General features: G+C 33.3%; 1 protein-coding gene across 1 annotated transcript; it reads right to left on the reverse strand.

Annotated features, from left to right (window-relative positions):
* Positions 1-4,041: 4,041 nt before the first annotated feature.
* Positions 4,042-6,181, reverse strand: Inx7 (innexin 7). Its single transcript, XM_015509493.2, has one exon. The coding sequence runs from the start codon at positions 5,994-5,996 to the stop codon at positions 4,821-4,823; it is 1,176 nt and encodes a 391-aa protein (XP_015364979.1). The 5' UTR covers positions 5,997-6,181; the 3' UTR covers positions 4,042-4,820.
* Between the last annotated feature and the right edge of the window lie 11,560 nt (positions 6,182-17,741).

Raw genomic sequence — 17,741 nt, forward strand, 5'->3', positions numbered from 1 at the left:
ATCCGCTTCGTGTGTAAGCAAACCGCGGACGCGGTCGCGGACGTGATAGCGGCCGAAAACGTCGTCCGCGCGCGGTCACTCCGCCTCGTGTGTAAATAAGTCGCGGACGCCATCTCAAAAAGAATCCGCGTCCGCGCGCGGCTAAACCGCTCCGTATGTAACCAGCTTTAAACAGCTGTTTTTCGCGGGACAACTTTTCTCCCTCAGTATTTATAATAGAACTTTATCCGTTTCAGAGCCTTTTTATTGTTTTGATAACAAAAATTTATTTAAAGTTATCAACTTAAGAGGACGCTACACCCGCATGTGTTGTCTCCGTCTTACAAGTACGTATAACATTGCAAAAACTGTTTCGCGCGGGAATGAACCGAGAAGGCTACAGTCATAACTAAGAAACGAAATTCTCACCACAGATAAATGGGAATTTCGGCTGTGCAACGTTGTTTTTATTTTTTTGATATTAGAACTGAAAAAAAAGTTATTCGATTTTGAAAAACGCAAAAATAATGAATTTTGAAACAATAAGAACTTTTTTTCTATTTGTGATATCGAAAAATTGAAAACAACGTTGCACAGTAAATGTTCTCATTATTATGTGGTGAAAATTTCGTTTCTTAGTTATAACTGTAGCCTTCTCGGTTCTTTCCCGCGCGAAACAGTTTTTGCAATGTTACGCACTTGTAAGACGGAGACAACACATGCGGGTGTAGCGTATTCTTAAGAAAATACATTTTTTTTTTTTTCATTTAATTATTAAAAATTAATGGTTCGTGCCATCAAAAAAATAACAACTCTACGACACAGATAAAGTTCTGACTTTGCGTTGTGTAATTTTGATAATTCTATTATAAATACCAAGGAAAAAAGTTGTCCCTCGTAAGTGTAGTTTTTGCGATGTTCTACGTTTGTAAGATAGAGGTCGTCACTATCAGCAGAGGCTGTGATATCCTCTTAAGATAATTTTTAATTCATGATTTAACTATTAAAAAATTATCTTGACAAAAAATAAAAATTAAATAATAAATAATATTGAAAATGTCACACCATTAATAGGGTAATTTCTTTGATCAATTTACTAATAAATTAAAATTTTAACCAAAAAAAACCTTTAGAAATTAGTTTCGCGTTTTTCAAGCATATAAAAAACGATTCCAGCTTAGGTTCTTGTTCATAATTAACACGAATTTCCCGAAGTTTATAACCGGTTTCAGTCCGATTACAGATTCTGCCATATATTTAGGATACATTTTATCATATACATAAAAATACGCGATGCATATTACTGTAGTTATTTATATTTTTTTCAACGGAATTGGTATATTCTATATGTATTTACTTTGAGAAATTGTTTATTCAATAAACATCATTTTGTTGCTAACACTACGATCGAGTAAATTCTCATCGTCATAAATCATAATAATAGAATATTAAAAATACATAGAATAAGAAGTTTAACACAATAGTGCACCACGGAATAACGTTGGAAAACTAGTAACTACACTCGATTAATAAGTTCCGGTGTCTCTTAAGTTTCTACTTTTAATATTATGGTCTGTTACGTGAAATCGTGTCATTATTGATATAATAATATATGCGCATTATAAATTATAATAAAGTCCTGCTAAATTCACAAACCTTAAATCCCGCAGCTATTAGTCGCAGATTTCCATTCGTATTTTTGCCGTTCGCTGAAAAACTATGTTTATTTTGTGGCCAAACTAGTTGGAATTGGGCGAAGATAAAAAAAAAGAAAAAAATACAACTGAGAAGTGTAACATTATAGATTCCGGATCATTAGTCAACCGTTGGGTTTTCAAATGTCGTCGTAGTGATGTGATTCTCCTCTGGCGTACAATAATTAATATTATTATCGTCGTCGAAATGTCAAGCTGGACCCCTATAATAATAAATCCCACTAGCCACTACATACACACATACATCATATTGTTATTATAAGCGTTGGTATTATACTTGGCTGTTTGGAATACGAGAAACGATCGTCGTGACTAGACATAAAATAATAATATATTACAATACACTAGCTATTGTTTATTATAATACGATCGCTTCATCATCAATGGCGTGTTTGTTTACACGACTGAAGCTCCGTGATCGTCGTACCCAATAATCGTAATCGTCATCGTCGTCCTCGTGGAGGACTGTGGGCACAGTGGTAATATTTTTACTATTCAAATCCAACAAGTCTGCTCATCGGGTAGGCGCTGTCAGGACTAACATTTAGTGATTGCTAGATGGGAAAATATGCTGATTAACACAGAGACAATAGGAATCTGATAGGTTCATCAAATTCCTGGAGGACATCAAAATTATATTGTCAAAGAGAAACAAGCAATTCGTGTTCATTTCGACACTCCAGCGGCGTTTAAAAAATGTTTTTTATTTTCTAATGTATACATTTTGTATATAATTATTAACTAAATACTTAAATGTTTGGCTGTAGTCAATTTTCACCAAAATTGACACAACATATTTACAACATGTGTAATTTGCACCATTTTTTTAAAGTGTGTTTGTAATTTGCACTAAAATTAAAATCGATTATTTTTTCGATAGTACAAACTTATAAGTTTTTATATCCTAATATAAATTTGGCTGTTTTTATTTATAAAATAGCCGAGCTTATACACATATTGATGTAAGTACTAAGTTTATATAAAATTGTATAATTATGAATATAAAAAAAAAGTTGGCCAATTAAAAAAATTATATGTTATTAAATCGTATTATTATTATTAAAATTATTATTGTCATTCGTATCAGTCTAGTCTCGACGTCTACGAAGATACCGAGGAAAAATTGAATATTCGATAATTGAACAAATAAATAATCATTTTGGTGCAATTTACAAATTCTATTTTCGACTACCTGAGGGTGGTGCAAATTACATACCCTTATTTTGGTGCAAATTACAACCACTATTTTTGGCTATCAGCAGTAGTGCAGATTGTACATTATCTTTAATTTGGTGCAAATTACAAACTCCTAAATATTTAGATAAATATCCTGTACAAATGTGCAGTATTTTTTTTATAAATAATCAACTTTGTTAAAATAGCCACAAACTTATTATTCTATATTATCCATAGATATAAATATCCATAGCCTAGGAATGCCTTATTTTAAATAATTAAAAAAAATCTGTGTTCATAGACAATAGGGCGGTAAACACAAAAGCCGTTTGTTATCAAATGTTTTTAAAAAATCTCCAAGTTTTATGGACGGTGAAGTCTCTCTGTAAAATCGCGCCTTATAATGTCACCAGAACGACAAAAATGGCATACACGCTGAACAACACCCAAAAATGACAATCATCGTCGTCATCGTTATTACAATATTATATTTAATAATATAGTAATCGTCGTATGGATACGTGAAGTGATTATTATTAATATTGTTTTAAGTTGAAAACAATTGTGATAATAATAATTGGTCCGCGCCACGGCAGTGTTGAAATAATATATAATAATAATACTGCAATAACATTATAGACAGACATGCGGACAAAAATATAATATGTTCTAATATTTTATTACCACTCGAGTCGAATATAATAAAAATAATATTCGTATCCAAGTCGTTCCAATAATACAATATGCATTTACGCAGTTATATACGACGTGTGTACTCAACAACACTGTATTGATATTATATTAAAACATTGTACGAGTTTGTACAACGACGATATCAAAATAGAAATAATTGGAACGGCTTATCACGAAACGTGATGTGTGTAGCCATGTCAGCAATAATTATAATTTATAATAATATACATAATATTCGTGAAGAACAAAACGTATGAATAACCATCAAACATTTTACGACGCACGTGTACATGATATAATGTAATAATGTATAAATAATAAATATATATTAAATATATATTATTTTGATCAAAATGAATATTGTCTTTATGATGAAAAATTTTTTTTCTTTAATTTCGTTCAACTAAAATATATTATAATAAAAATGATGTACTTAAAAATATTAGAAAATAATAATAATAATAATAATAGTGAGACGTACAGAGTTTTAAATATTTATATACAAGTCATAATCATCATGAGTATAAAGTCCATTTTATATTATAGATCGTACAAATAATAATAATATAATATACGCGTATAACCTACACGCATATAGATATAATGTTTAATAAACTATAAATATATAATATGTGTAACGACGACGACCTTCGAAGCGTGTACCTACTGTACCTGCGTACCTCCGATCGGTCGTCAATTACAGAAATTAAGTACACGAATGATAAACATTTTGCCATTATTATTTTAATATTTTTTTTTTCGCCGACATTGACTTTTTATCGGTTTTATTTTTGGATGGAACGTGAGCATTCGGAAGGAATTACTAACGTACAAAAAAAAAAAAAACAAAAATTGAAAGCTGGCGGGATCGTGACACCACCGCGACATTACAAATAATATAATATTCTATTGAGTTGTTATAAGACGTATATAATATAAATTTGTCACTATAGGATTATTAGGATTACATAAAGGTGGCGGGGTGGGGGGCGGGGCAGTGACAGTATAAAAATGTGAATTTATCACGGGGGAGTGGGTGGATCGGTTGGTGGGGGAGGGTAGAAGGGAAAAACGTACCCACGGACGCACACGACTGGTTTTTTTTTTTTTTTTGAGAAAATTAAGGGATGACTAACACAAAACTCGACTTAGACCTTTGCAGGACCATCGTCTTACGTATTGTGATCAAATATAATATTGCAATAAATTATAAACGGTGGTCGTGCGCGTGGCCGACGTTGATGGCAGTGGCGTTGATCAGATGATTGCCTTGCCCAGTGGCGCCGTGTCGTCGTCGTCGCTGTCCTGCGAACCCGGTTCCTTCCGGAGTCCAGTGGCGAAACTGTGCAACAGGTCTCGGAAGACGATGCCGTCCATGTTGCCGGACAGGTAGTACATGAACAGCCAGTCGGAGTACGTGGTCTGCCTGGCGATGACGGCCAGGTCGACGGGGTCGAGGCGAGCACCAGGGGACGCCTCGCGCAGCAGCAGCCGGTTGAAGGACTCGTGCGAGTGGAGCATGTACTGGGCCACGCGCCACAGGAGCGCGGACACGCTGACGGGCAACAGGACGAGCACGAACCAGAACCACAGGACGGCGTAGATCTTCTCGTTGATGATGTTGAGCGCCATCACGCACATGGCGTCGTGCGTCTGCATGGTGCCGGACGGCCCAAACTTGTGGAAGTCGCACTTGGTCATCTTGGGAAACACACGGTCGAACAGCCTGTTGCCGTTGTCGTCGTCGAACGCGTGCAGCCCGTAACCGTAGAACTGGCCGCCCAGGAACTTGTCCATGAGCTTCATCTGGAAAACGACGTTGACCAGGTTGAGCAGCTCGCACCCGATGAGCACCGCTGCCCAGTTGCGGTTCAACCGGAACCGGGTGACCGTGTCCAGATGGTTCATGACGTCCCGCATTTTCGCCCACCTGGTCGCCTCGGACGGTATGACCCTGGAACCGGGCACCGACACGTCCTTGTCACCGTCCACCTTGATGTACAGCCGCTGCAGACCGTTGACGAGCAGCGCGATGGTGCCCGACTCGTACGAGCGCCATATGAGATGCGGCAAGTAGAACAGCAGCGCCTGGCCGAACAGCACAAATGGCACCCACTGGTAGTACGAGTGCCGGACGGTGTGCGAGTCCCAGTGCACGGGACCGACGCCCGGGTGGGCCGAGTGGTTGGTGTCCGGCACCGTGTACGTGGCGGTGAAGAAGCAGTACGTGTTGACGACGTTGTTGGGCACGCCGGTGGCAATGCACCGGATGTGCTCTCCGATGTACTGACGGCTGCACACCAGCGTGGTGCACGCCAACAGTATAGCGAACGTCAACCGGTAGTGGACGCGGAAAGCCGGGTTGTCGATGGTCACCAGCTTGATCCGGGTGAGCCGGGATTGGCTGACGACCGTGCTGAACACGCCGATCATGGCGAGATTGGGCTACGAACCGGGTCTGTCCGTCTGCCGAGCACAGAAAACGCGATAAATGTAAAACGCTCGATTACGCGGGACCGCACGTTCCGGCGCGGGAGAAAACGAAAATAATGCACAAAACACGCGTAGACGCTATCGCGCGCGTAACACTACGACTGGCGCGCGCGAGCCGACGACGACGCACACCGCACCGGTTGCAACGGTGGCGGCGGCGACGTCCCCCACCGCGCTCAGCCCCGGTGCGGATGGCGGCGGCAGTGGTTGCGGCGGCGATCCGTTTTTCGAGCGGCAGCGCGCACCACACTCGTCTCGTTCGGTCGCGAGGCGCACGTGGTCCGGTTGTCGGCGGTGGTGGCGGTGGCGGCGGTGGCGGCGATGGCTGTGGAGGCGGTGGTGGTGGTAGCGGCGGCGGTGGTAGCTGAGTCGGTGGCTAGGGGCGGGGGTGGTTACTAGTGGTTGCCATGATTCGGTTGTTCACGTCGTGTTTTTATGTTGAAATATTATTTTAAAACCCCCAAAATACGAATACACTGAGAGTGATTTTTGCTGCGAAAGGCCTTTCGAATGTTACGAATATTATGCTCCTGTAGAATACGTTTTTTTTTCGAAATATTTTATCGGCTTTGAGAAAAAAAAATAATATGCATTTTGTGTGCAACACTGTTTTTTTTTTCATCATACACTTTATATTTCTGCATTGTTACTTAAATACGTTGTTTTTATGCGTATAAAATATTGTTTTATCGCATCGCATCTCAGTCTTCGATAAAATATTCCGTTAATATATCATACTTAGACGTTCGCATCGTATTTTGTACGTCTAAAAAATTATCATTTATAATCAATCATTAAAAATTCATTCGTTATAACTGCGTATGCATTGGTTACTATTTTTATATAATTTAAGTTCATAAAATTAAATTTTTCAAATATGTAAATGTTTCCATTATATTATTTTCTACCATTATAATACGACAAATAATTTTAATATTCCTTCAAAACTAACATAATTTAGAGGTATAGGTACTCACAAACATATTGGACAATAATATTACATGTAGGTACGGCGCAATCGCGGTGTTTAGACAAACATTTTAGAGGGATATTCGAATAATCGAAAAAACGACCCCTCGTCCGTTTGACACTCTTAGGGGTTGTTGGTTTTAGGGGGTGTCCCGATGGGGTGTCTGGTTTATTGGCGCGTGCATACGGTCGCCGGGTAAAATTTTTGTATTATTTTGTCTTTTCTCTTGTCATTCTCGACGACCGCCCGCCAATAGGATACGTCCAAACTTGGTACTCATTTCGCTGCGCCGCTTTGTCGCATAATAATAATATAAAAATTATCATCATTAAAATATAAATTAAGTTGCCGGCCTCCCCCGCCGGACAATACGCGCCAGACGAATTACGACACGCATCGTCTGCAGTGTGTATAGTGATGTAATATAATTTGGATAGATTGTTGTTGTTGTTATATTATTATTGTTATCACGACAATTATTATTATTTGTACCTAACTCGTAGGATGAAAGAGACGTACGTTATATTATATACAGTGTTATGAATTATAATAAAAGAATCCATTAACACACGTGTGGTTCGTCGACTCGTATATATATATCGTCGTCGATGTCGTTGTCGATGTACAGATTAATAAAAATATTACGAAGTGGCTTAAATATGATTTTTGTTCACGGTGTAGGCCTGCTCCGACGCTTCGGTTTTCATGATATTATTATCATATTATGTTTTACCCTCAACAGGCGAGCCACTCGACGTATCTGTGTAACCTACCTACGTAACGAAAGAACGCTACAATAGGTACATAATATTTTTTAAAACATATCATATGTAATAGCATAAACGTTGGTTTTATGATATGGATAATACGTATTTATATGATAGATTTTATAAAATTCAATGATATATCACGTTTGGCTTACTCGTCGCCCGTTGAGTGTCGAGTACCTATTATCGAGATACCGACATACCGTCATGGTCCGACGACGACTATATTATTATATTATATTCATGATATTATCGAATTTATCATATTTTTAGACGTACTCGAATGATAAAATAATCATAAGCATAATATTACGCGACGTAATCGTCACTTAACGGGCACTTTCTGATTTTGAATTTGTACAATAAAATTGATCTTCAGATGTTTCTATGCAAATTCTTTGGCATATTTAAATTATTTATCATCTGCCTAGTTACAAGTTTTTAATATTATTAATTAGTTTTACAAATTTAATGATGGAATCAAACATTTTAAGCCATTTTTATCCTTAACAAATAATTTTGGTTAATATCATTTTAGCCGTCGAAAAATCAAGTGCGTTAATTCCAACAAATTAGTGTGAACTATACCGTCTATACCGCACGTATCTACGTATAATCTACATAATCAAATAATTATTTAAGTCGTTGGTATACTTGTATAGTAGTTAGTTGTTGTTATAATATACACTTATTTAACTAGATAAAAGAAGTATTTAATACAAAACGAAAGAAAAAATGGTACCTACAGATACTAATAAATTGTATTATCGTCTACAACGGTATGATATTAATACACTTACTCGATAAACCGGTTTGTGGTATAATTAAACGATTTAATTTGAATTGTTGCATTCAGCTACACATATTATATTATTAAAAACAACGTAATACGTTCGTAAATAAGCAGAATCAACATCGTAGTGCATTCCGAATCGTCCTAAATAACAGTTTTATACCATAGCGATGTGTAATATATTATGTACATTGAATACACAGTTTTTGGTTTTCTTAAAACTATTAGTGTCCATAGGCTCGACAAAGACCAGATAGTCGTATCCTCTCCGCTACGAAATATTTTTTAAAACATAATTTATTAGGCAATAACCTCTATAGGCTTGAAAAAAAAACAAATTAATAAACAATAATATACATGGCGTAATATACATCAGCCTGTTAATACGTTAAAATAATTGTACAAGTTCCTCAAATAACAATATTTTAACATTATACTGTATTATTGTTCATCTTCCTCTCATAGTCTCATACTCTTTTAAAGTCGTTTCACCATTTTAGCACCCATCACGTGATACTCCTATGACTATCTACGACAGACTATATGGACTGTCATGAAGACGTGCTTAAACTTAACGTATCAGATCTCTCTCTCTCTCTCTTTCTCTCTGGGTTCTGCTCTTGCATAAAATGTATAACTAATATCTACCTATAATATGCATAATCGTAACACAAAAAATTGGTTGGTGGATACTGCCTTATCACCAAGCCCGGATTAAGACCTTCAGGGGCCCAGGGGCCAATACACGGTTGTGGGCCCCCATCAATAAAAACAATTCTTTAAAATTATAAAAGTAGGTACTTATACAAATATACAATAAAACAAATTTAAACCTTTTTATTTAAATATGATTATAATAATAATAATAAATGATAATAAATGATAATTAATGAGAATACAAATATTAAAAACATATATTTTTTTTAAATACATATTTATAAATAAAATTAAGTATTGTTTAAGTAAAAGTTTTTTTTCTAGCTTTTTGAGTAGCAAATATTTCTAAAGTTTTATCGAAGCTTACATTTTGAAGAACATCATTTTCTGTTGATAAAATCATTAATGATGACAAATTATCTTGTGTTTGTGAAGATCTATTTTTATTTTTAATTCTGGCCAACTTCGAAAATGCTCTCTCTGCAGTACAATTAGCAACATGAATGGTAAGATTTATTCTTAAAGCTATATGAATGTTAAGGAAAATATTAATAACATTACATTCAGTCATCCATTCAAACATCTTGAGTACATCACTTTCATCAAATTTTGGTTTTAACTGATTCCTAAACTACTTGAAATGTACTATTTCATACTTTATGGCCGAGACAGCAAGTCATGAACAAATTTCCCCAATTCTATTTTTAAATACAGTGATAACAAAATATATGCCTATTCCCTATATACACAAACCTGACTATGACGCTATGTGTCCCCACTTACCATGCTATAGGTGATAAACACTAAAACACGGGTCAACGGGCCCCATCGCATGTTAGTTCAAACAAGAAAAAAATAAAAATATTCTTGTAGGTATTATAAAAAGTGAAAATTATCACTCGATGTAATTTTAAGCCGAGAAGACTATGTGCCCTTTACACGCGCGGGCCCCGGGGACTTGCCCCCCCTGCCACCCTTAATCCGGGCTTGCTTATCACTGGGCAGTGGGCTTTTTTCAGTTTCCACCGAATGACTTTTATATGTAACTAATAACTATACATTTCAGTAATTTTCAGTATTTCAGGGGTAGGTGAGTCTAACAATGTTATCTGCCCGTCCCGCGAATAAAAACTGTTCGCACTGGCTCTGCCACGACTTGCACCGTAAATAATGATGACGCGTCTAGGCTCGTCTAAGTGACTGTTCGATTTCGGTTAGAAATATTTTTTAAACGTTTTGTACATTATTACATTTACTACTTGTGTACCCAAATAATTACGACCGACGGCAGACGTTTCGTTCACAATAGAGATACGTACCACCGTGTGTCCCGACCTCGGCCGTTTCCCCTCACAAAATCTGCTCCGACACAATATTACGTACGATGCATATATTATTATACTATGTATTATATATAGGTTATGTGTTATAAGGCCAGGTGCAATATCACGACATCCCCTCACTTCGCGTTTAAACCGGTCTACCCTTTTTTTTTTGTCCTCTCTCTCTCTCTCACTCGATAATAATAATTGTTATTAACTTTTGTATTCCAAGCGCAGACGCGTGTCGGGACAATAATTTTTTTTTTTTTTTTTTTTTTTATTCCTGTTATTCGTTTGTTGTATAGCAGTGTTCGAGCCACAGAGTATTATTATGATCTACGGTTCGAGCATATATACAACAATAATATAAAGCCCGCGTAACGTCATAGCAGCACGGTTGTAGGTTGTACGGTTTTAGCCGTTTTAGGCATTGGGTTTTAAAATATTATATGAAATTGATAATCGTTTCGCCGTGACTATACATAATGTATTGCATACTATTAAACGCAGACTGTGCAAGAAAGAAAATATCTTATCGCCATTAATCTAGTATTATACGACAAAACTATTTGACCTTTAACTACTGTAACCTTTTAAATTATAAAAAAGAATTTTGGAACAGCGTGAACGATATTTTCAATCAAACGAACCAAGCAAACACTACAATAAGTACAAACGTATTATTATCTATTCGCTATGTTAATAATATTATATCAAACAATACGCCATTCGGCCAAACTGAGTCCAAAAAGGTCATACCAATATTATTGATGAGATTATGATTTCGATAATACTCCGGCATTAGTATTGTGTTGTATATTGTTTGTTCTCGATTATTTTATCGTATTATCGATAATGATCGTTTCGTCCGATCGGCGACCAACAACGCCTTGTCTTACGTGAATCCGTTTTGTGCGAACGAATTCTGTTCTGACCATGCTGTTCCGCCGCAGTGCAGTGGTTTCCGATGCGGCGAAATATAAGTTGTTTTGTTTTTCGCCGAACTCGCCGGATTCACGTACAGGACACGGCGTCAGTCGATCATGTACAGAGCAGTCAATACTGCTGCAAGCATAATATTGCGATAAGTCATTTTATTCACGTGGCACGTTAATATATTATAAAAATCAAATAGTGATTAATATAATATATTTTTATCATACTATATAACAGTGGCTGGATTACTAACTTCGATATTTGGCTATGAAAAGTCCCACATCTCAAGAACTATTTACTTTGAATAATATCTGCGATTTTTGTTAGTTATTATAATTCTATTTTAAGTTAAACCATTATATCTCTATATACATATATTTCATTATATTATATTGTGTGCCCTCTATAACTATATATAATGTATAGTATAGGATAGTAATATAGTATATATATTTATATAAAATAATCATATTGTTATAATTCTGAATTCTGATCGTTAGTTGATTGTCATGACTCATAAGAAATAAAATATACAATTTATTATATGCAATGACATTAATATTATTATTTTCTATGCTATATAATTATGTAATAATGAAATAATTTAACATATTTCCTTAATGAATGATAATGAGCAAAAATTAATCAGTTTTATAATATAGGTGGTATAAAATATAGTGCCGATGTCGGTGAGGAAAGAAGAGTAAAGCGTCGCTTGTACTTACTTATGTAGATTTTTGATTTTCAATCGATAATATTATTAATTTTGAAGAATGGTTGGCCGACTTGCGTGTTAACATTTTGATGTTTTTTTTTGTAAGTGACATATAATAGTATCATCGTCGTGGTTATAATATATGCGATTGCCGTGAAAGTATATACAGCATTCGGATCAAACTGCCGCATATATCTTTTTTTTTTTTAGAAGAAGAAAGTATACGATCTATATCTTAGACATAATAAGTATAATATGTGCGATAAGGGAAACAAACAATAGGGTGATTCACATAAATTTGAGGAAAGAAGCCACCCACTGATGACACTTTCGTCTTGGTTTATCATATTAGTGATTTAGTTATATGTTAGTATTTAAATTATATTTATATTATATATTACATATTTAGTTATATCTTATAATATGTTATTATTTATTATGCCGGATACATCTGTGAATATAATATTATTATTGTATCGTATATATAATTACAATTGTTGAAACGTATTAACAGTTTAGTTGAATATAGTATGAGATTTTTTTTTTTTGACGGAAGAAAAATTATTTTACGATTATGTTCACACGACTTTTTACGATTACTCCTCTTGCCACGGACGAGCGACAAGCAATCTTTGTTGTTATTATTACAACGGTGTAAGAAAAAAAAATTCCAACTGAGATCGCGTGCACATATTACATACAATTTACACACCATAATATTATGTGGTCATGTGGCGTACATGTTTAACGGCACGTCGTTAAATCCGGAATTGACCAATTTTAACAACCCGCAATGAGGTGATTTTTCGAAAACAAATTGGGTATTTGTGATGATTATTATAATAATTTTTTTACCTCGTTCATTTAGCAAAACAAAATATACGTCTCGTAAGTTTTTCCATTCGCCAGACGTTTATTATATTACACTCGACCGAGCATAAAACACAATAACAATTTCGGAAGCAAAACGATTTTTTTTTCATAATTATAAATTGTACTACAATCTCGAATTGCTCATTGCTGTAACAAAGTATAATAAGTGCGTTAGAACTTTTTAGATTAGATTGGTTTTTAGTGGTACACTGCAGTCTGTATAGGTACCTAATTCGTTAAGATAATTGAAAAAATCAAAAAACCTACATTTAATCACTACATCATTTCTGGAATTTATATATTATGTTGGCATATTAGTATACATGTTTCATTGTTTAAACTTTCAGCAATTGCTCGGTTTTAATTTTGGTCGGAATACCTAATTGTACATCATATTTATATTTTATATTATAATTTTGATCATGTTGGTCGATTATATGTTGGATACGATTTGAATTCTGTGTCTTGAAGTGAAGTGCCTGAAAATAAATGATAATATACTATAGTAAATTATATAGAATATTGTAGATGTCACAGACGACCGATAATTGAAACGGAGTCACAGCTCCCATGCACGCGAAAGGACGAAAACACATATGGTGTACATTGTCTATAGCACCGCCATATGTTTAGAGTGTGATGTGAGTTCGTGATTTAATGAACTTCGTGTTCGAGTTTTGTTATTTTTGGTGCATATGTTTCGATCAATGTGATAAATGTGATCATTCTATACGTTGTCCCGGAATTTTTGAGCAGTATGAATAATTATTTAAACATTTTTGTACCAATAAAAGCCCGAATGTCTGCATAATGTATTGAATGAGTGATGTATTGTGATTAACTAATAAATAAAATAAAAACCATATACTTGTATGTTATTTGGTATTTGTACAAAAAAATTATGCTGTTGAGTTGTGCAAAAATTTAAAAACTATTAAAACTACAATATTCGTGTTAATGTTCTGTGTCGTATATTAATATTACTTTTGTTGATAACTAAATATCGCAGAGCGATAGGCGATAATGGTCGGTCGCCTGTTTTCGATACAGTATATTATCAACTATCATGGAATTAAAGATTGTGAATCCCTTCGATAATCATTTTTATATTTCTCATCTATACTCTAATTTTCATGATCTTGACGTTTCCCAATAAATTGTTATAGACTGTTATTTTCGTTCTCGTTACCTACCTTCCTGAGTAGGTATTTTTATTATTTATAATGTTAAAGTTCAATATTGAGTAGTCAACAACTGATACTGGTTACTCAGTGAGCAAGTTTACGCTCAAACTGAAAGAAGTTGCTACAATTACATATTATATAATTTTATCCATAATGAAGAATTTTTTCATTTTACATAAAAGTTAAAAGTTGTTATACGCTTTTTTTTATATATATTAAAATGTCATGGAAGTAAACCGTGTTGCAATAAATACTTAATAATGAAACATAAAATCATTAGTTTTTTCAATGTTTAATTAAATATTAAAATACAACTTAAAAGTATATTATTTTGTTCATATAATTGTTATGTATAAATAAAACTCGAAACATAACTTAATACTTCTCTATCGTCTACCTAGAAAATCTAGGCATTATATTAAATGCCAAATTTTCTACTTTGCCCCATGATACGCATATTATTATTCATAAAGTAAGAGCTCATAAAATAATTTATAATATATAGGTAAGGTAATTACTGGAAATAATTAAGAATTAAAATTCAATGTTATTAAATTATGATTAATACATAAATCTATTTTATTTATTTATTTATTTTTTTTATTAGAAAAGAAAATATACAATCTGTAAATATATATACAATAAGTAGCAATTTTGATGGTTTTTTTTAACAAGGCTTGATGACGTGAGTGAAGAGGGTGCCCTACTTCAATTTTTTTATTTTTTTTTTTATTTATTTAAGCCTCAACAACTAAGGTTATTGGCTAACATTAACATTAATAAAGATACATTATATAAGGTTGTAAAGTTAAGTTTTTTGTAGAAATGTTATAATGTTGCTGTAGTTTTCAATACTGGGTCCAAGTGCTTCATAAGATGATCCGGAATGTTTAGAGATGTTTTGGCATCGTCTATTTTATTATTCGGCTATTATTATTAAATCATGATCATGGACGATTTATGTGGATGAGTAAAGTTATTGTATTCCAAAGATCTATAATAGTTTATAACAATAAATATTACATGCACAAGTATTTTATTTCGAATTGTTTAGTTTTACGAGTATCTATTATGTGCATGTTGGGCTCATATTGTTTCATAATTTTAAAGTTTTTAGGTTAGAAAGGTGATATATTTAGGGGCGTTAGGGCATTCAAATTTGAGCCATAATAATAATTGTAGTAATAAATAAATAAATATATTGGTATTATACAGTATCGGTAATAACAAAAATTATGCTTAAGTAATTTTTGCAATCACATTTTTATACTTGAACACGTAACATTTGTACGGTAAACCCGTAATAATATAAAAGGTAGGTAACCATAATGTCATATACAGTATATTTACTTATTTGTATTCATAAAAAACTAATGTTCAACTGTGCAATTATAGTTCAATAATGCTTGCAGTTGTTTGATTAAAACATTTGGTTTGGAAATAAGTGTTAACAGTATAATAACCATAGGTATAGTGTATAATATGTACACATAAAATGCTACATTTTCCCACTTAATATGATAGGTAATGGGTATTCTAATTTTCGAAACAAATATGGTCACGTGGCTATATATCATAAGATAAAAGTAGAATATTTTCTATTTTTCAAACGTTTATAGGTTACGTCAGGTGAATATTAAATATTAATTATATACTTTTCTACGTGTTTGGAATAAAACGCGTATCAATAACTTTTCAGAATTGACTTTTTAGTAATTTTAAGTTTCGAGTCGTTTGCATATAGGTAGTATACTAGTATGAGTAATTAATGGATATTTTATGTTATTTTATTTTTTTGTAGATATGACAGACCACAAACCGTTCATCGACTCATTCATTGTGTGTAGACTAAATAGCTACCTTATATTATTGCTGTACACTTAAATACTAAACGTCGGTTTAATTGAAACAATTTGAACTTAGCTATAAATTATAACATACATACATATATATATATATATATATAATGAACTGTTACATATTAATTGTTCCTATCGCCTTTTGTTTGAATATAAATCATTGTATAATATAACTTCATATAATACCTTTATACTTTATAGTATCTGGTGTATGTTACATTCATTTGGATCTTATATATGTAGTTATATAATATGAATGACGAGTAAGCAGTGACATACTGACATTAGAAATATATAGTCAAGGCAGTTAGAGTTCATATAAAGATAATTAATGAGTATTAAGATTGTCAAAAATGAACTGTACTCGTGTAGCAATAAAATATATGATACGGCTATAATAATATGGTTATGAGTTATAGGTTTTAGTTTATATTATGTGCTTATAATATATAAGCTTGTACCTTAAACGGCTGACTAAAAGAGTTCTAACAATGCATTGTTGTATACTTAAAAAATCACCATAATTAAAATTCCAAACATTAATAAAAGAATAATTTCATCAAGAACTGTTATTACTTATTAGTTATTAGGTTAGGACATCTGAAATCAGCACTAAATATAGCTATACTCTATAAAATTTTTAATATTATATTATAATTCATGTATTTGATTAGTATTAGTATTGATGGTATGTTGCATGAATATAGTCCGACTACGGGTGATACTATTGATATAATATACTTTAGGATTTTAAATTATACATACGTTTGATATACCTAGTCAGAATGTATTATTTATCAAACCTAATACGTGCAATGAATGAATTAAATCGTAATTCTAAAGCCTTAACTTCCTAAACCTACAATTCCTGCATTGCCTTAACGACAATTATTGCCTATTAAATTATGATAGGCTACACTCACACAGGCACAGCTGCAATTTTCAATAGTAGAACGGAAGGGGTGGATAAATCCGGGTTAAAAGCGGTGAATTCCAAAATCCAGATTAAGGATTTCGAATCTGTAAAAAGAAATTAAAAAACTCTCAATTTGACTCGTATGAATACGATAATACAATGATATTAAAATTATAAATTATAATATGGTACTTTATCATTATGCAGCTTATAATATATTTTATATAATAATACGTGTAATGTCATTAAAAAATAAATACATTTTGTTGTTCATATTATTATTTATTATAACCTATTATTTGTTTTTATTCGCTGTGATTTTAATAGCATTATTGGTTTAGTCTGTAGTTACAGGTTTTTCCGATGATTAATTTTAAATATATGAATTTATATTGTAAAATTCAGGTACGTTACCAAGATAATTGAAACAGTTTCGATATGTTAGTATGTTACAATCTCACGTAGCACATTTACTATTTCTATTCATCCTTCCAAAGCTAACAATTTCTAGGCCACTTTTTATTTTTACAAACTTACAATCACAGTTTACTAATTACCAACATTTTCAATTATAAATTTAAAGAAGTATAATAACCTCTTTGTAACTAATGGCCTTTGTTGTCGATGTTATTTTTTGCGATCAATAAAAAAAAAAAAAAAATTTAAAGATTCAAAATGCGCACACATTATTGT

The sequence above is a fragment of the Diuraphis noxia genome, unplaced genomic scaffold (assembly GCF_037042655.1).
Source record: "Diuraphis noxia isolate RWA-SAM2 unplaced genomic scaffold, SU_Dnox_SAM2 contig0004, whole genome shotgun sequence".
Lineage (NCBI taxonomy): Eukaryota > Metazoa > Arthropoda > Insecta > Hemiptera > Aphididae > Diuraphis > Diuraphis noxia.

Coding starts and splice junctions, on each gene's coding strand:
- Inx7 (XM_015509493.2), bottom strand. CDS start 5,996: ATGATCGGCGTGTTCAGCACGGTCGTCAGCCAATCCCGGCTCACCCGG.